General features: G+C 36.7%; 1 protein-coding gene across 10 annotated transcripts in view; it reads left to right on the forward strand.

Annotated features, from left to right (window-relative positions):
* Positions 1 to 2,549, forward strand: part of LOC117169116 (probable tRNA N6-adenosine threonylcarbamoyltransferase, mitochondrial) — a 210,974-nt gene extending 208,425 nt beyond the window's left edge. For 9 of the 10 annotated variants that reach the window (XM_033355285.1, XM_033355280.1, XM_033355279.1 and 6 more), the window contains one exon: positions 2,245 to 2,549. In XM_033355285.1, the coding sequence (XP_033211176.1) occupies positions 2,245 to 2,544 (300 nt within the window). In that variant the 3' untranslated portion in view covers positions 2,545 to 2,549. The remainder of the gene's footprint in view (positions 1 to 2,244) is intronic. The other variant, XM_033355288.1, reaches the window with a different exon arrangement.
* The last annotated feature ends 11,761 nt before the right edge of the window (positions 2,550 to 14,310 follow it).

The raw sequence follows: 14,310 nt of genomic DNA on the forward strand, positions 1-14,310 counted from the left end.
TGCGCCTGTTCATTCATGCTTAGTTGCACAAGCAAAATTGCACGAAATCGGCTTCGAATTGGTTCCTCAGCCACCGTATTCACCAGACCTGGCCCCCAGCGATTATTAATTGTTCCCTAACCTGAAGAGATGGTTCACCGGTAAGCGTTTTTACTCCAATGAGGAGCTCATAGCTGAAACTGAGGCGTATTTTGGAGACCTTCCGATCGAGTACTTTTCGGACGGTATCAAAAAGTTAGAAAATCGTTGGACTCGCTGTATCGACCTAAAAGGAGAGTATGTTGAAAAATAAAACCGACTTTGGCCAAAAAACGTCTCCGTGTTTCATTTTTCAGGGACTTATTAGACTGCCTAGTGTGTAGTTGTAAATAATTGTAAATAGTAAGGATAAGGTTTTTAAAAATATGTAGGTGGAGGTATTGCAAAAAATGAAAGTCATGTAAACCTTTTGGGGACCTTATAAATAAAGAAAAATAAACCTTTCTCAAGATCTGTGCAAATATCTGAATTTAAATTAATTATCCTTCTCCCAAAAAATACCCCTAAGAGACCATTAATACTGAAAATTAGAATCAGATCCGTTTTTTACTGCAAAAGAAAAAATTTAGATAACTTTTTTACTGCTTCATCCAATTTTTCGTTTACAATTTTTAACTTAAATTTACTGAAATTGAATATGAAATGGAATACATCTTTCTGAAGATATGTGCAAAAATCTTGTGAGGGATTTCACAAATTAAAGGAAAGGAAGGGGATTTGGAACGTCGAGAAGCGGGTGTAGTCAATGAGGAGGAGGCGATTAGATATAAAATAAAAGGCTTTATTAACCAACTTACAGGAGTTGATAATATCCGGGCAGTGAAGCCAAGATATCCGACAGTTGACGGCGGTGGTGGTCGGCGATGATGCTGGTGAGTGATCCTTTCGGGGGGTGGCGTTCGGGTGGGTTGGTGCTGGTATCGGAGGCAGACTGACCAGGCGTGACGGGAGGCTAAGACTCAACGTAGACTGACTGTCCGGGGATAGGGTTGGTGGTAATAAGGACTGGGGTGGCTCTCCCCACTCCCAATCCTAGGCCCACAGGGCCGTATGGTAACGGGGCGTTTGTAACTTCGTTACAATCTAAATTAAAATTAATCAACATTTCTCCTAAAAATGCTCCCAAGAGTTCTGAATTCTTGGAAATAGATTTAGATCACTTTTTTTACTGTCACATTTATTTTCTCCTTTACCATTTTTATTTGAATCTTACTGAAATTGAATATACCTTTCTCAAAGACTGTGCAAGAATCTGGACTTAAGTCAATTAGCTTTCCCCCCTAAAAGACACCAAGTGTCATAAATGCTGTGAAATAGATTGAGATAAATTTCTTACTACCACATCCATTTTCCCCTTTACAATTTTCAACAGAAATTTACTAAAATTCAGCATGACATTGAATAGACATTTCCCAGGATCTGCTCAAAAATCCGGAATTAAATTAGTTAGCCTTCCACCTAAAACGACCCCAATGCTAATTTTTATCATTATGGCTTGTTAATGCAAATGGTGATTCTGCTCGGCAGGATTACCTTTTCCCTACTTGAAGCCACTGAAAAGAAGAAATTGTAATTTCTCCTGATGAAATATTTTTAATTTTAGAGTTTGCAATTTACTCTTTACTCTTATTAATTATTATTTGCCCAGGAAAACTTGAATTACGGTACCGAGAATTTATTCCCTTTTGGAATACAGGATTGTATATAAATATACCAAACAAGATACCATTTTGATTCTGAAAGATTAATTGCATTGAAATTATAATTTAGAACGAATTTGATGCGTATATTTTCTACGCCGCAACCCAGGAAGAAAATTTCTTTTTAACTTTCTAGAAAAATCAAGTAAAACATCCACAAGAATAAACTGCCTTGTCACGTCAGGCACTCCATTTGAGGTGGCGAGACTTGTGACGATGAAGATCAATATTATCTGAAAGCCCGCGCATTTTTTCCATACCTACTTGTAACATTTTTGGTTGAACTCAATCTCAGTCTATCATGTTTTATATCAAAATAAAGTAAAAAATTTTGCTGTTCTAGTGTTTTTTGGTTATTTTTAGGATTACAGAAAAGTTCTTCAGCAAAAGTTGTCAATTTATAGCCAGGTTTCAATTGCTATCAGTTGCACTTTGATCAGTTTACAGAATTATTATATAGTTTTTTGGTCTTGTCAACACTGAATAGATATTCATTATGTTTTAGGTTATATCTGGTGGAGTCGCATGTAATGATTTCATTTTTAAATGTCTGAATTCAGTGTGTTCGGAAATGGGATTTGCATGCATTAGACCTCCTTCTAAGTTATGTACAGACAATGGTCTAATGATAGCATGGAATGGAATGGAACGGTTGATGACAAATTCTGGAATTCTGACAAATAAGAATGACATAGCGAATGTGGATATTGAAAAAAAATCGCCTGTGGGAAAGGATTGGACCAGTAGAGTACGAGAAGAAAATATAAAATGTAAATGGATAAAAATAAAGCTACATAAGAACTGACTTAACATTTTATTTGAATTCGTAATTTCTCAAAACTCTAAATACAATGCGTAAAATAATTAAATCTATGCCTTCTTAAGTTCCAAAGCGTAAATATTAGATTTAATCTTTTTAACGGCTTTTCAGGAAAGGTCAATTGTATTTATCAACTTTCACCTAGAATGGTATATATTTAAAGTCGAATGTGTCATGCCTTCGGGAAATTTTGACGTGAGCTCTGACGATTCTCTATATATTGACGTTTCTAGAAGGTCTGACATATGATGTGTGATCTCTTTACGCTTTCTAGCCCTAGAGACATTGACGCAGTTAATAATAGTGAGCCCTCACTGCAATTACCCCTATTCTATTCAGAATCTAGAAAGATCGATCAAAGTGTCTGCAAGATTTGTCGCACACAGGGCTCTTACCTGCGTCAAACTTCTAAAACCGCAATATGTAATTTTTAAATCAATTCTAGAAAGATCGATTGATTTAAGTGTGTTTAAGGATATAGGTTCTCTTTATTCAAATTGTTAAAAGCATCGATATTAGATGTAATCTTGATCAACATTTCGGTAGTATACAAGGTTGCGCAGTAAAGTTCTGCCGCACATGTGGATGAAAATTGCATTTCTATAATACTTATGGATGTACAATAGATTTAAAAGGAACACACATACACACACAGAATACATATATATATATATATTGTGGAAGCTTAATAGACTTGTAAATATTTAGTAGGTTTCTATGATACTTATGGGTGTGCAGTATGCTTTTACAGCACATAATGATGCACAGTAGTGTTTGACAACACAAATAGCTGCGTTCTGTAAATATATATCACCTAAGACTGTGCAGTATCCATTGACGGCACACGAGGCCCCAAGGTACTGTTTTGGCGAATTTTGTAACAAGGTTCTGTTCCAAGCTACATTCCGGTAAAACAGTGACGATTCATTCACTGACAGATGATAATGGTTCATATCCGTGCTAAGATACCACGGTTAATAATTGGTTAGCCGTAACAGTTGACGCCACCGTCAAGTTAGGTAAATTGAGGGAAGTTAAAAGCTGCACGTAAATGTCCAGTGCTGAAAAGAAAATTTGCGAGCAATATTTTATATTTTGAATTCAACCTATCAACATTCGTAAAATCCATCGCTGAGAGGGACAACAGCTCGCAATATTTTAGACTTTGACAGCAACCGGACGATGATTGTAAAGCATATCGTGGAAACATTACATGAAATGTAATATGACATAAAATAACACATGACCTTATACGCCGCGTTACATGAAATGATATGCCAAGACACATGGCATGATATGTAACATAATATGCCACGGGACATTCCACGGCGTATCATACGACACGATATGCCACATGAATTATGCTTGTTATGTCATTCCATGTGCCATATCATGTCATCAGGTGACATGGAATGACATAATACATGACATGTCAAACGATATACTATCTAATCTGCGGTGTCACGCCTATCATGCCATGTGTCCTAGCATGTCATGACATGGCACATGCGATGGTTCCTGACACGAAACATGACATAAAACATGACGTTAAACGTGTCATGATATGACATGATTGACATAATTTCACATGAAATGGAACTTGAAATAGCATGATATGATATCACACCTAATACGCGACATAATGTGAAATGACATGCCAAGACACATGGCATGTGCCATACCATGTGATGTCATTTAATGAAGCGAGATAGCTTGATATAATGTAAAGTAACATGACACATAACATGGCACATAAAATGACACATGAAATGACACATGACGTGACTTGAAACAGGACATACATGAATGACTGACGGCATGCATGTCGCATGACACATTATGTCATGTTGCGCCATGTCTTGTGCCATGTCTTGCGTCATGTGTCATGTCAAGCGTTATGTTATGCCATGTTTTATGTATCGTTTCATGCGTTATGTCATGTCCTGTGTTACGTCAGGTCAAATCAAATTCAAAGTGTTCTTTTAACGTACAATAATCAAATTAATATGCAGAATTTCTGAAAAGAAAACCAAGAATTTATCGATCCAATTTTGTTTCTTTCTTTTCAGGAAATCTGCACATTAAGGTCATGAGCTGTCATGTGCTGCTGTGACGTGGCATGATATAATGTTAAATGACATGACGTGACATGATATTACTCATAACATGACAAGACATGGTACCTGATAATGGAATGTGTCATGTCATATTACATTATATCATGACATGTCATCATATTCCATATCACAACGCATGCCATAACGCTTGGAGTGATACCTGATGCAAGACATTACACGTGTCATGGAATAAGAAACATGCCATGATATGACCTAGGACATATTGGCCGGCACATAACAAGAAATGGCATGACAGGATACATGATACATGCCTCATATGTCTTATATGTCTTACTGTATGATGCATTACATAGCACATCACAGGACATGTCATTAGATTACAGATAATATATCATGGCATGCGACATGCATGTTGTGTGTGATGTCATGCCGTGTTATGTATTGCGTCATTTGTCATGTCAAGCATTATTTCATGTAATATTTCATTTTATGTCTTGCGTCATGTAATATGTCATGTCGTGGCATGCGCAATATCATGGCATGTAATTTCCTCTAAATGTGCCAATTGTCATATAATGTAATGCGATTTGTAATGTAAAGTTATGTAATTTGGCACATAATGTCATGTTTCATATCACGTATCATCACGTGATAATAAATTTGACTGTAACGAAATAACATATATGATAATAATACTCCAGATAGTTCGGTTCCCCACGACTGCAAAAGTCATAAGGCACAATGAGCCTTAATACCTTTGACTGTAGCGAAGTAACATATACAATAATATCAGTCTTATAACTATGAATTGATTTCCTTTTTCAACATCACCATCTTCTAACGGTGCAAACGCAATTTTTTGGAGGCTTCTGTTAACCTCTGACTGCTAAATGCTAAGACAAACTGGACTTCAATAATGTTGACTGTCATAAAGCCAAGTATAAAATAATAATAGTCTCGTGAATAAGACTATTCTTAGGCATCGGTCTATTATTATAAACCTCCTCGACAAACATCATTATCAAAATATAATTATTTTTGGACTTTCTGTATCCGTTGACTACAAAAGTATGAAGACAAATTCAGCCGCAATACCCTTGACTGTAACAAAGTTCCATATATAATACGATTAGGCTTGTGAATAAGGATATATTAACTTCATCACCATCGTCCTCTTCTATATTATGAAAAGAGAAATATTTTAGAACTTTTGGTACCCTGTGAATTCAAATATACAATAATATCAGTCTTGTGACTAACACTAGTTTCCCTTCTTCTTCATCACCATCTATCTCGTATTTCATGCCATTACATATCATATTATGTCATGATATAAGGTCGCATGCGACATGTATGTCGTGTGTTATGTCATCTCGTGTGTCGTGTCATGTCAATACACATACCTGCAAATAATGGGGTCATGTCAGATGTTGGAAAGTGGAGGGTCGTTTCCGAAGTAATTTTTTACGTAGAATGTGAATCTGGGGTCAGAATTGGCCCATCACGTGAGGATTTTAAGATATTTGAGGTTATGTACCCAAAAAATGGCGTTTTTGGCTACTTTTGAGGTTGTGTACAGAAGAGACCAGATTTTTTTGCTATTTCAACAACCCCGAACACCCCTAAGTACAAATTTTCAAGAGAAAACACCCCATAGAAAATATCTGCTTCAAAGTATTTAAAGCAAATGCTCAAGACATAATGAGACATATCTCGTAATTTCAAATTGGCGTTACTTGATAAAGAAAAATGGTAATTGAACTCTGCGATTCTCAAATTAAAGAGAAAGAGCAGTAACATACGATACAACTAAAGAAAAAATCCCAAAAAATTTGGTATCTTCTGTACATAACCTCAAAAGTAGCCAGAAATGCCATTTTTGCGTACATAACCTCAAATATCTTTTAATTTTGAAATGATGGTCAATTCTGACCACGAATTCGGATTCTACTTAAAAAATTACTTCTAAAATGACCCTCCACTTTCCAACAACAAAACCATGTTGGCCTGTGTTACATGTGTCATGTTATGAGCCATGTAATGTGTCATGTCTTGTTACATATTATTCCCTGTGTTTTGCAATGCAATGTGGTGTTATGTGCCGTGTCATGTGTTATGTCATGTCATGCGACTTTTAATTTCAATTCATGTCATTTCGCTTTATTTGAAATGTTGTATCATGTTTAATTTCAAGTTTCATATCATGAATGCCTTGCTATTTTCATGACCTGACATGACATAACGCATGGCATGACGAATTAAGTGTGACAGCACATAAAGCTTCACATGACACATGAAGCAAGATATAACACAATACATGACATAACACATTACATAAGATGACACATGACATGCTATAACTCCTGACATGAAAAATGACGCAAGACATGACATGACATGATACTTGAAAGACACACGAAATTATAAAATGGAACCACATGACATAAGTTTACACAAGAAATACGAGATCATCTACTGCCATGTCCTCTGATACCCCGTCTAATGTGATCCCAGGGAAATCGCGGTAAAATTTTAGTCAAAACCACGTCTGGCGGCCATGAGATAGGTGGTTATAGTCTGTAACGGAATCAATACGAAGATCCGGAAAATATCTCGTGCACCCTAAGCACACAGAGCGGCCTAAGGACGACTGCCTTCTGCATTTTCCCCGCAAGTGTTGAAGCATATTGTTGACAGGCTGGGATGCTTTTCAGGATATTAATCGCGACATTGACTGATCCTCCGCATTTCTGTGGAAGATGCCGTGCATCCTCTTATCGAGGAGCTGTTCACGGAATTTTTTCTCTTGTGATTTCTTAATCCGGGCTTGCAGGAGTGAGTACTCGAGATAGATAAGAATTGATGCATTTTGATCACCCCTAATACTGAAGTTAAGTCCGAGTGTTTCAGCAGCCTCCTCCGCTGCTTTGCTCACTTCTTCGTGCCTCCTAACCATTTTAAGAAGTTGGTCTACAAAGAAATGGTTCAGACAAAGTTTTACCAGGACCGAGGGGAACATTTCACTGTGCTATCAATTTTGATCTTGAGGTCAGTTTTCAAGGTCAAATGAAGGTGAGACCCTTTTCTTAAAAAAAGAACCTCTATTTTAGACTTCAGGCTCTGGATTGTTATCACAACACCCCCCCCCCCCAACCCAAACACACCCAGCCATTAATAATAATTTCGGATAAGATGTCAAACCTGTGATTAAATAGTTACAAAAGTGAAAATCTTGGCAATGTCATTTCTCTGTGACTAGTTACAAACAAAACGACACTTTGTCCTTACTTTTAGAGTTACCCAGAAACAACGGTGTGGACGTAGTAAGTTCTGTTTCCTTTGGGGTGCTTTCTTGCCGGGAGTTCCCCTTGCCTCTCACGTTTCGGGCGGTTGATTAAAGTGAGTTCCCTTGCCTCTTAACATTGCTACCTGTGTTACAATCAGCCAAGGAGTAACTGTTCGAAGTGCTCTCCATTGGCTCGAAGACACAAACGTAGACGTCTTTTAAAACCATCCACAGTTTTCAGCAAAGTTTCTTGAGAGATGGCTGCGCAAGCTGCCCGAATCCTTTCTATTAGATCTTCTCTTGTTGTGTGTCACTGAGAAAAAACTATATTTTTAATATAAGCCAATAAAAAGAAATCAGGTAATGCTATACATGGTGAGCAGGGAGCCATTCAAATAGACCTCCTAGTCCAATCCAACACTCATTGCAATTTAAAATCAAAAAGTCGTACGATGAGTCCCTTTAAAACTTGAAGTAAGTGTGTCTGTAAACTTTTCCGTAAAAAAGAAGGGTCAAATTAAATAGCCATTTACTATTCCGCACTGCACCATAAAACTTCATCGATTTTGATGATCTATCGGTCTGTAGCAGTAAGGATTTTTGTTCAGAGATATTAAAGTTCGTGATACTTTACTTTGTGGTATACCTATCTCTTTCAATTTGTCGAGTACTGATTTTTGGATCAAAATGAACAGCTGCTAGAACAGGTACAGCTCGTGCATAATTTTCTTTGTACTCATGATGTCGGCGTTCACGAACAAGAATCCCATTGTGAGCTCTTTCAGTCAAAATACTTATTGTTAAATTAGTGGGATGTCTTCGGTCTGGAAATCTTTCAGCGTAAAGTCCTGACACAGTGGCGTGTTTAACGTGAAATTCCCATAAAATTAGTACCATATCAACGATTTCAGTAGGTAAGTAATCAGCCATATTACGACATTTCTTTGGAACACATTTCTTTTTGGAAATTTAGAATTTTGAAATAATACATTTTCCCTGCATGAAATTCCGAACAAGATTATTATTTACATGAACAATAAAGCTTAGCACCAAATGGTAATGAGGCTGGAAAAAAGCATCAATATCAGGGGAACAAATGCCTCGCGATGTAGTGTGAATTTAGTCAACCACTCTAATGAAAAACAAATGCCTGCCATTACTCTGCGATCGGTAAGGACGTACGTAAACCCCTTTGAACTCAATTATTTTAACTTTGGTCTTTTAAAAATAATAATTTTTAATTGCTATGTAACGACCAAAGTTAAAATAATTCAGCAGATAATTCAATAACACTGGTAGCAATGGTGAGAGGCAAGGGGACTCACGTTAATCAACCACCCTAAACATGAGATGCAAGGGGAACTCACGACAAGAAAGCACCCTAAAGGAAACAGAACTTACTAACGCTACGCCGTTGTTTCTGGGTAACGCTAAAAGTACGGACAAAGTACCTTTTTTTGTGACTAGTCACAGAAAAATGAAATTTTCAATAATTTTTTTTTGTAACTAAATAGACACAATCTTTATGTCTTATCAGAAATGATTGAAAATTGACATGAAGGTCATGATGTTCAAGGTGATGTACACCTAATGATTTCATCGACTTTTGTGAAGTATTTTGAACGTTAGTTTACCCCGAAAAACCAAGTAAACTCAGAAAAAGGGCATCTGGTCGTTTCTCAGACATTTTACCTTAATTTGTTACCTTTCCAAGGTCAAAAAAACCATTTTTCTACAGGTCATTTTTGTCGTGAAAAGATAAAAATGAGTCACCGTGTATATTGTAACTAGCAACTTTTAAGTTAACTATTAAGGTTTAATATAATAACCGGACTTATTACTGAAATATTTCAATAGAAAAAGGGGCTGCTCATGGAGGCTCACGGGTAAAATAAAGTTTAATTAATGAACGCTAGAAATGTAGCGGATTTCACTTTTATTGCCTTATACAAAATAAATCTAATCGAGCACTCGTCGATTCTCGTTTTGATTTTATTTTCTATTTTTACTTTATTCTATTCGTTGGTAAAATCAAAGTGATAAGCCCCTCTTAAAAGAAGACACATGTCTCTTTTTCGTTAATAGGTCAACGAACCAAAATCATGAATTTTCTTATTATTTAAAAGAAGATTTCCGTATTTAAGTTGAAAAAATGGATATTCCCATAAGCATTGAAGCGCTAATTATGTAAACCTTTATTCTTATATAATCTGTCGCTCAGGCTCTTAATTCCTAGGCGTTAAAGAGGCTACCTAGCACGTTCGGTTGCGTAACGTGGATCGAGGGCCACTCGATGGAATGGTTAGACGCCTTTGCCTCTCTGCCTAAACTCGAGGGGGGGGGGGGGCATCTATGCGCCGTTCAAAAGATACTGAATTTTAGAAGACACTCAGGTGTTATTTACTATTTCGAGAATATTATCTCTATTTCTAGCCTTCACTGGGCAGATGTGTTCGCATCAGGGAATAGAGTTTTTGAATCTTAAAGACTATTGTACACAGACTGGCAAGTGATGAAAAGCTTCAGCTTTTTTTCTAAAAAATAGATTTTATTATCAATTTTATTAATTCTATGGTTGATATCTGTCATCTCAATCTTCAAAGTTTTAATTTTGAAATCCATACAAAATTCTCTGTAATGTCCTATACTTAGAGGATGATGAAAAGTAATTTTTGGATCAGAATTAATAATATGTGCTAGTAAAAAACCATGTGACTTACACCTTATCAAAAATTTGTTTTGATTTTTCAATTTTGAAAGTGTGCTTAGTTTATGTACCCATGTTTTTAAGTTGTTGATGGTGTCTTCCATGTAAGTGTTTTTTAGTTTGTTAAAAACCCTCGTGCCTTCTTAAGTAAGTACATCAAGAAAAAAGTAGCTAGATGTTTAAAAGGCTACAATTCAGTTGCTCCAAAATTGTACAGATTACCTAAAATCCATAAACAAGACAATCCTATGAGACCAGTCACTTCTTTTTCTGGTTCTCCATTATTATCATTATCAAAATACGCTAGTCTACCCATTAAAAAAATTATTGGAAAAAGTAACACTTTTGTGGAAAAACAGTTAGGATTTGATTGAAAAAATTAAAACGCTTAACATTCCAAAAAACTATAAATTGGTTTCACTTGACATAGAATCTCCGTTCACTAATATTCATAAAGATTTGGTTCTAAAAAAAATCAAAGTACGAGTAAATTGGTATAAAATGATAAAACTGACAACATAGCCAGTTAAACATTATTTAGAACTTGTTGAATTTTGCATTGACAATTCCCATTGAAATTTTCAAAACAAATTTTTTAAACAGAAATTTGGTACTCCTATGGGTTTCCCGTTATCTGGTGCAATTGAAGATCTATTAATCGAAAAACTGGAGCAAGATGTATTAAAAGTTTTTAATTTTGATTATATTTTCTTCTACAGGTATGTGGACGATATCGTCACATGCGTGCACGAAGATAATATTAATCTACCAAAATCGAAGAGCTTGATAGACTCAATTTTTTGGATGTTACTATCATGCGAGAAAATAATAAACTTATTACAAACTGGTACCGTAAAGACACTAACTCAGGCAGATATTGAAATTTCAATTCTAATATTGTGATTAAAGACAAAATATCTGTGATTTATGGTCTTACAGATAGGGTTATTAATTTATCAGATCCTAAATTTAGAAACGACAACATTCTTAAAGTTAAAGAAAAGGACTCCGCACTAAATGTATGAGAAAATGGCTTTCGGTGGATTTAGCTGAAACTTTGTCATTTTTAAGGTTATGAGTGCCGGATGAAATATCCGTAAAAAAATCCAAAAAAATGGACAGTTTTAGCGCTATGCAGCGAAAGCGCTCAAGATCAGTGAATAAAACGAATTACAACAAATTTTGTTACAAAAGCGATGTCAACATAGAAATCACGGTTCAGATCGTGGTCTGTCATATTTTCGCCTATACTGTTGACTCATATAGCGCGCTTCTCAAAACGATCATACGCTAAGCGCCCAAGATTTTAACTTAACTAATTCATCATTTTTTTAAAGGCAGAAATGGTACCCAAAGTAACATTAGTAACTAGTGTGTACATTCCGATAATTATATTGTACTGTTCTCAAGAGTGCCGAACGCTAAGCGCTCATGATCAGTGAATAGAACGAATTACTATAGATTTAGTTACAAAAGCGATGTCAACATAGAAATCATGGTTCAGTTCGTGGTCTGTCATATTTTCGCCTACACCGCTGACTCATATAACGCGCTTCCCAAAACGATCAAATGCTAAGCACCCAAGATTTTAACTTGGCTAATTAATCACTTCTTTAAAGGCAGAAATGGTACCCAAAGTAACATTAGTAACTAGTGCGCACATTCCGATAATAACAGTGTACCCTTCGCAAGAGGGCCGACCTCTAAGCACCCATGATCAGCGAATAGAACCAATCCGAGTAGTTTTTGCGAAATATTAAACTACTTCTGGCTCTTGATTCGGGTTCGCTTGTTCACCTCTATTAGCAGCGCCTAGAATCCTTTTTAGCAAGGAAGTTTGAGGATACTTTACGTGTTGCTGGTGAAGTGCATAACCAAGGAACCATAAAATGCTTGCAATATGTGCGCAAGTGCTAAGAGTTCTGGCCCCTGACTTACGTGTACAGTAATAACTGAGAAGCGTTTCGTTATTGTCTGGTCCTATGTCATCGATCTCATTGAACGCTATCCACAGCTGGTACCTTGTCACATTTCGGAAACGAGAAAATACTCGTACTCTGATCAAACCAGTTTCATTCAGTCGCGTATCTAGTTGAAACTCCTAATTTTCTTCTCGTTGCAGCTTGTCTTGAACGTAAGATGTGGCTAGTTCTACTTGATACACACCAGTTGTTATGTCGCGTATTTCTTCCAATGTAAGGCGAGGAAATTGTGGTACTTAAAGTTCATGCTGGCGATTCCAATTTGATTTTCCGTAGCGCATATTGTCCAGTTCTACGCGCGCTTGCTCAATATTTGGCTAACGAACTCTCGCTATATATTCTCTTGCAAGCTCTGCTGTAGCGCCTTGCATCACGATAACAGGATGGTATCGATTAATTATGGCACCAGAAATACGAAAGAAGTCCCTTAGATTGTGTAGATGAGCCATCGGAATGGTTTTCTCGAAGAACTTGAAAATGGACTTTATGTGGCTATTTATGGATTCCACTATCCATCTAGATTTCTTTATTAGCCGAGCTTCGTTTGCTTCTTTCGTTACCAATTGACTCTGTTCTTGTTGGAGAAATGGTGCTATTTTGGACACAATTCTTAAGCGTTCTAAAAGTGGCTGGGCATCTCTATATCCAGGGTCCTCTATAAACATATCACCAATGTCGAAAAATTCTCTCATACCTGCTACATCTCTTAAAAATTCGTTAATGAGCATTTGTGCGTCATTGTTTCGCGAGTCAGAAAAATATGATCCTTGTATTTCAAGTATGTATCCGTCTGGAGCAACAATGAGAGCAGGTTTTACCAAGTGACGTCCTTTATGTTTGCAGAATGACTGTCGAAGTACGCGAAGTTACTGCTCTTCTGCATGTAAGCATAAGTTCCATCGATGATAGCAATAGTTCTGGGAATTTCTGGTTGTGGATTATAAAGTTCATTGGCGAATGATGTCACGTGTCTTTCAATTAATTTCTTTCTGCTTATCACATTAAATCCAATGTTACCAGGCACAAATCGCTGCATTAAAGACTCTCTTACAGTAGAAATGGCCATGCTTGTAGCTTGCCAGCTCGAATATTAATGAAAAATCACTTTCAGAAATTCATCAGAAAGACCTTGACGCATTTTGCAAAGGAAAGTCAGCAGATCTTTTTTCCTCGCGTAACTGGCACCATGTCCATGTAACTGCGGAATAGGATCACAAAATGCATACAATTCTCTAAATTGTTCCTTTGTTACAGGAGCCATAGCTTCAAACTCTTCGTCAGTGAAACTATCCTCATTATTAAACGCCGCGGCCACATGAACATTTGCTTCGTTACGAAGTTGCTGCAAAAACAGAAGTAACTGCTGTCCCGGAATCCTATACGGTATATTAATCGCTTGTAGTCCAGGAAGCAAGGGGCCTAAGATGAAACCATGTACATTAAAATTATTTAAGCATGCTCTTGCTTCTTCTGGAATGAAAATGTCCATGACAATAAAAGCGTTAACTCTAAATCCAATTGAAAGCCTTGGAGTGTTAACATCAGCATTACAGAACATGCACGTTTGCCTGCCTGTTTGTGTAAGAACATTCAGTTTTAAACAGCCTAGGTCACGTTGGAGCTCCTCTATCTCATTGCGAATCGATTGATTGCAATTGAGACATAACCTACTCTCATCGGCGACTTCAAGTGGTGGTC

The sequence above is a fragment of the Belonocnema kinseyi genome, chromosome 3, assembly GCF_010883055.1.
Source record: "Belonocnema kinseyi isolate 2016_QV_RU_SX_M_011 chromosome 3, B_treatae_v1, whole genome shotgun sequence".
NCBI classification, from domain to species: Eukaryota; Metazoa; Arthropoda; class Insecta; order Hymenoptera; family Cynipidae; genus Belonocnema; species Belonocnema kinseyi.